This window comes from Colobus angolensis, unplaced genomic scaffold, assembly GCF_000951035.1.
Source record: "Colobus angolensis palliatus isolate OR3802 unplaced genomic scaffold, Cang.pa_1.0 Scaffold106, whole genome shotgun sequence".
Lineage (NCBI taxonomy): Eukaryota > Metazoa > Chordata > Mammalia > Primates > Cercopithecidae > Colobus > Colobus angolensis.
In genome coordinates, this window is record NW_012111586.1 from 686,933 (window position 1) to 693,392 (window position 6,460).

A 6,460-nucleotide genomic window follows, 5' to 3' on the forward strand; every position below is an offset into this window, starting at 1 on the left:
ATCTCCTGACCTCGTGATCCGCCCGTCTCGGCCTCCCAAAGTGCTGGGATTACAGGCTTGAGCCACCGCGCCCGGCCTAAAACATTTAACTCTTAATCTGGATGAAAGGTATCTCGGAGTTCATTATGATTTTCTTGTACTTTTCTTCCCTCCCCCGACCCCCCACCAAATGAGTGACAGATTCTTGCACTTTTTTTTTTTGAGATGGAGTTTCACTCTTGTTGCCCAGGCTGGAGTGCAATGGTGCAATCTTGGCTCACTGCAACCTCTGCCTCTGGGGTTCAAGCAATTCTCCTGCCTCAGCCTCCAGAGTAGCTGGGATTACAGGCATGCACCACCATGCCCGGCTAATTTTGTATTTTTAGTAGAGACAGGGTTTCGTCATGTTGGTCTGGCTGGTCTCGAACTCCTGACCTCAGGTGATCTGCCCGCCTTGGCCTCCGAAAGTGCTGGGATTACAGGCATGAGCCACCATGCCTGGCTGACATAACTGACTTTTTTTTTTTTTTTTTTTTGTGATGGAGTCTCACTCTGTCACCAAGGCTGGAGTGCAGTGGCGCAATGTCAGCTCACTGTTGCAACGTCTGCCTCCCAGTTCAAGCGATTCTTCTGCCTCAGGCTCCTGAGTAGCTGGGACTACAGGCACACACTACCATGCTCAGCTAATTTGTGTATTCTTAGTAGAGACAGGGATTCACCATGTTGGGCAGGATGGTCTCGATCTCCTGACCTTGTGATCCGCCCGCCTTGGCCTCCCAGAGTGCTGGGATGACAGGTGTGAGCCACTGAACCTGGCCACAACTTACCTTTAAAAGTCATTCTTTTTTTTTTCTTTTTTGACTCTTGCTCTGTCACCCAGGCTGGAGTGCAGTGGCACGATCTCAACTAACTGCAACCTCCGCCTTCCAGGTTCAAGCTATTCTCTTGCCTCCAACTCGAGTAGCTGGGATTACAAGCGTGCGCCACCATGCCCGGCTAATTTTTGTATTTTTAGTAGAGATGGGGTTTCACCATATTGGCCAGGCTGGTCTCAAACTCCTGACCTTAAGTGATCCACCCACCTCAGCCTCCCAAAGTACTGGGATTATAGGTGTGAGCCACTGTGCCCAACCTAAAAGTCATTCTTATATTGTTTCTAACATTCTTGTTTCATAATTAAAATGTAAGGAACCATAAGCTCTCTATAAAATGCTGTATCATCACAGACAATCTCTCCTTTGGAACAGACTTTTCCTGCTAAACAAACAGAATAAGAACACTGAGGGCTACTGTAACATTTATTGTAGTGAAAATCAAAAATGTACATGACCAAAAAAATGTGACTAGTGAATGAATATAGTCTCCGCATAAGATGGACTATCATGCAGCCATAAACAATTATGTTTTCAAATAAAACTGAAGACATGAGAAAAGGCTCATGATACTAATGTTAGCTAAAAAATGATGACAGGGCTGGGCATAGTGGCTCACACCTGTAATGCCAGCACTTTGGGAGGCCAAGGTGGTAGGATCGCTTGAGCCCAGGAGTTTGAAATCAGCCTGGGTAACACAGTGAGACCCCATCTCTACAAAAAATAAAAACAACAGGTGGGTGTGGTAGTGCACACCTGTAGTTCCAGCTATTTGGGAGGCTGAGGCGGGAGGATCACTTGAGCCCAGGAGGTTAAGGCTGCAGTGAGCCATGATCACATCACTGCACTGCAGCCTGGACAACAAAGTGAGACCTTGTCTCAAAAAAAAAAATAAAAAAAGATGACAAAAAATGCATACACAATATATCAAATTAGATCAAAAAAATTATATACGGAAGACTATCTAAACTGGTTTTCTTAAGGTGGCAGTATTACAAATGATTACTTTTTGTTTTATACTTATCTACATTTCTACAATGTTATACAATGAACATTTATTACTTCTGTAATGTAATTAGAAAACAACCTTAGCAATGTCATTTTAAAAAAAATGAAAGAATGCATGCCCGTAGTCCCAACTACTCAGGAGGCCGAGCCTGGAGAGTCTCTTGAGTCCAGGAATTTGAGGTTACAGTGAGCTATGATCAAGCCACTGCACTCTAGCCTGGGTGACAGGGCAAGACTCTGTCTCTAAAATAAATTTAAAAAGAAAGAGAGAAAGAAGGGGATAAAGTTTTTTTCACCATATGGGGTTGAGTCTCAAGATCCTTGAAGTCGGCCTCCTTTACTCCAGACATGGTTTGGTAATAGTCTAGGTTCTGCCGCATCTCCATGTGCTCAGGATTGCCCACGAAGAAGGTGTGTGCTGCAGCGACAGCTTTCTCCAACTTGTTGATCTAAGAACGAAGCATTGGAAGGTAATGCTCACATCCAAACTCTGAATGTTTGTGTCCACATGAGCAGTCTACATAAACAGGAAATCCCTGCTCCCCGAGCCCTCCACTCAGCATGCCCAGCCCTGCCAGCCCCAAGAAGCACACCTATTGTAGGAACTACCCACCAGAGATTAGGAGCACAGTGCCCTGGGCAGATTTGTAGCTCTTTCCCAAGTCAGATTTAGGGGTTCCCCAGATTATAGGAAGTAGCAATGTTCTATTTTAAAACAAAGGTCATATTGTATGGGGAGTGCTGTGAAAGACTGACTGCCCATATGATATGTTTTCATGCTGGGTGCAGTGGCTCACATCTGTAATCCCAGCATTTTTAGAGGCCGAGGCAGGTGGATCACTTGAGCTCAGGTGTTCGAGACCAGACTGCGCAACATGGTGAAACCCTGTCTTTACAAAAAATACAAAAATTACATGGTACTGTATGTCTGTAGTCCCAGTTATTCTGCAGGCTAAGGTGGGAGGATCACTTGGGCCTGGGAGGCAGAGGTTGCAGTGAGCCGAGATGGTGCCACAGCATTCCAGTTTGGGTGACAGAGCAGGACCCTGACTCAAAAAACAAAAAAAAGAAAAAAAGAATACATATATATATTTCATGATTCAAATGTAATGCCTGACCTGAAAACATTCTGTAGCTTCAAGGATTTAGGGGTAGAGAAAAAAGAGCAGCTAACAGACTATGCCTAAGAATTTTCCTAGAATTTTTTTTTTTTTTTGCATAAAATAAAATGAAGCATTCTTGAGACATTTAGGGAAAATGTGGATGGCTAAAAATTCCTTTACTAAGTCCAGACATGTATTTTCTGACTCAAAGCTCAGGGCTCATGAGGTTCAAACAAATAGGTCCAAGAAATCTGAGGGGTTGGTCGGGGGCGGCAGTTTGCGCCTGTAATCCCAGCACTTTGGGAGACCAAGGGGGGCAGATCACTTGAGGTCAGGAGTTTGAGACCAGCCTGGCCAACATGATGAAACCCTGTCTCTACTAAAAATACAAAAATTAGGTGGGTGTTGTGGCACACATGTGTAATCCCAGCTACTTGGGAGGCTGAGGCAGGAGAATCGCTTGAACCAGGGAGGTGGAGGTTACAGCGAGCTGAGATCGCTGCACTGCACTCCAGCCTGGGTGACAGAGTGAGACTCCGTCTCAAAAAAAACAAAAAAAAGAAATCCAAGGGGGAGAAAGAAATAGGCTACAGACCACAACAATGCCCACAGCAATGGACTCCAGCCTACCAAAGTAACACAGGTTTCATATTATAGAATCCAACCAAATAAATCACTGATGATCTAGTAATTAACTGTGTGGACACTGGTATCAATGAGACCGGCCATGGCCGGGCACAGGGGCTCATGCCTGTAATCCCAGCACTTTGGGAGGCTCAGGTGGGCGGATCATGAGGTCAGGAGTTTGAGACCAGCCTGACCAACATGTTGAAACCTCGTCTCTACTAAAAATACAAAAAATAGCTGGGCGTGGTGGCATGCGCCTGTAATCCCAGCTACTCAGGAGGCTGAGGCAGGACAATCGCTTGAACCCAGGAGGCGGAGGTTGCAGTGAGCTGAGATCGCACCATTGCACTCTAGCTTGGGCAACAAGAGTGAAACTCCATCTCAAAAAAAAAAAAAAAAAAGAAAAGAGGGTCAGCTGTGGTGGCTCATGCCTGTAATCCTAGTACTTTGGAGGCCGAGGAGGACGGATCACAAGGTCAGGAGATTGAGACCATCCTGGCCAATATGGTGAAACCCCGTCTCTACTAAAAATACAAAAATTAGCCGGATGTGATGGTATGTGCCTGTAATCCCAGCTACTCGAGAGTCTGAGGCAGAAGAATCATCTGAACCAGGAAGTCAGAGGTTGCAGTGAGCCAAGATCGCTACTACACTCCAGCCTGGCAACAGAGCAAGACTCTGTTTCAAAAAAAAAGAAAAAGAAAAAGAAAAGAGACCAGCCGACAGCAAATCTGGGCTTAATGACTCACTGACTGGCTGGGCAGTAGACACGATATTTAAAGTTTACTTTCTAAACTCAGTTTCCCTAATCTATCATCTGGAGATAGCATTCTCTAGCTATCTCCTAGCATTGTTGAGAGTTCAAAGAGATAATATACATGCAGCCTGTAATACATGGTGCTGGGCACAGATCAAGTGCTCCATAAATTTTAGATGGTATGATTAATATGCTAAGAAAACTTATTTCCTTATCACTGGTACTAGTAAAGGCACACTAAAGGAGTCAGCCCTGGTTAGGTGACCCAAGGTAAATAACTTCCCATCTCTGTACCTCAGTTTCTTTAACTGTAAAATTAGACATTTTCTCAGGTCTGTCCCTTTTATGGAATTACTCTATCTCTTATATCTTTCAGCACTGCTCCTGCCTGTCTCTGTTCTCCCTCATGTCCTCACTCCTCTCTCCATCCCCAGCCTTCTTTACTCCCTAAGCACTGAGGTACTTAACCTCCTCTCTTGTGGACAAATGCCTGTCTCCTAATCGTGTGCCACCAGTTTCTCCTTCTTCCAAGGCTCATTCACCATGGTTTCCAGAATGAGCGTTTTAAAACCCAAATCTGAGGATGGCTCCCTGTAGTCCACAGAATTCTCTTCCAAATCTGGCCTCACTGACCATTCTAGCCTCCTCTCCTACTACTCCCCACACACACCTTGACATTGCAATCACAATTCATTTTTTTTCCTGAATACATCATGCTTTGGTTCTACTTTTCCCTCTATCTGGAGGAGCCTTCCTTCCTCTCCCCCTGGCAATACTTAGAACAGGCTTCAATATTACCTCTTCTTTGAAGTCTAATTTCTCTGAGATAAAGCTAGAGTCTCCCTCCTTTGTGCTCCCACAGCCCTAAGTATATGCCCTTGCAGTATCCCTTACTACAGTAACTCTTAACATCAAAGCAAGACAAAGCAAAGACGTTAGTCGAGCATTTAAATACCTGTACAAGAACTGGAATGCAGTAGGCATGCAATACATGTTTGTCAAATAATTTTAGAAAGTGCTATGATGAAGCGACATAACCAAAGACATAATGCAATTATTTTGATGTCAAGTCCAGCGCTCTTCCGAGTAATTAGGAAAAATGAAGGGAACTGTGTAGGCAGAATGCTGTGGAGGGGTGGAAATCTGAGGTCCCCAAGAGTCTCTCAGTCTCTCCTTAGGTCGAATCAAAGGTCTCTTAAACTACAGATATAACAGATATAATGCACAGGTCTTTCTCCCCCACCCCCAATACAGCGGGACTAATAACAGCATCTACCTGACAGGATATTGTGAAGATTAGGGCAAATGCGTTAATAAACGCAAACTGCTTAAAATAGTGCCTGAAGTACGTGCTGGCCATCATCATCATCATCATCATCATCATCATCATCGGCACCATCACCACCACCAAACAAGCCTGGAACGCTCCAAGCCCAAGTATACACTTGAAAACATGTCATTCTGGCATTCCTAAAAATACTCATGTTCTTTGTAAACCTGACAGACTAGCCAGAGGGTCCTCCCCGACAGGCAGGGCCAGGCAGCCCCTGCTGGCGACGTGGCAACCTCACATCCTGAAACAGAGCTGCTGAATCAAACAGCAGGAAAAGCACCACTGGAAAACCAACCGGAAGGAAGATATTGTAGACCGCTACTAGCTTCTCAGTCGGACACTTAAAATGACATTAGGATGAGAGACCCAAACTGCCGCTTTAATTCCCTCCACGAGATTTCCCAGGGAACAAAATGGCCATGAGTTTTGCTTGGCCTGTGCCCTAATCTCAGGCTGGACCTCTGGGGTTAGCAACTGTCCATGCGAACTGGGCGAGGAAGGTCTCCTGCCAGGGAGCAGCCTTCCCCGGCTCCGAGGAGAGCTTCCCAGCCAGGAGGCCACCTTTCCCTCCCTGCGGACACTTCCCCGATCCCCCTGGCTCCCCAGGTCCCCTGCAACACTTCTCTCCCCAGAAGGACCCCGGCCGCCCGGCTCTGGGCTGGTCTGCACCTTGAAGTAGGCGACCTGCAGGTAGTTGTAGGGGCTCCGCTTGCGGAACTCCAGCTCCATCTCTTCGCTGAGCGAGTGGGCGGCCGGCGGCCCGAGGCAGCCGCGCAGGCAG

General features: G+C 46.1%; 1 protein-coding gene across 1 annotated transcript in view; it reads right to left on the minus strand.

Moving 5' to 3' along the window:
- P3H1 (prolyl 3-hydroxylase 1) overlaps window positions 1–6,454 on the minus strand; it is a 20,287-nt gene extending 13,833 nt beyond the window's left edge. Inside the window, exons 1-2 of the mRNA XM_011945099.1 lie at window positions 6,349–6,454; window positions 2,156–2,308 (exon numbers count right to left, since the gene is read on the minus strand). Coding sequence (XP_011800489.1) covers window positions 2,156–2,308; window positions 6,349–6,408 — 213 coding nt within the window. The 5' untranslated portion in view covers window positions 6,409–6,454. The remainder of the gene's footprint in view (window positions 1–2,155; window positions 2,309–6,348) is intronic.
- Between the last annotated feature and the right edge of the window lie 6 nt (window positions 6,455–6,460).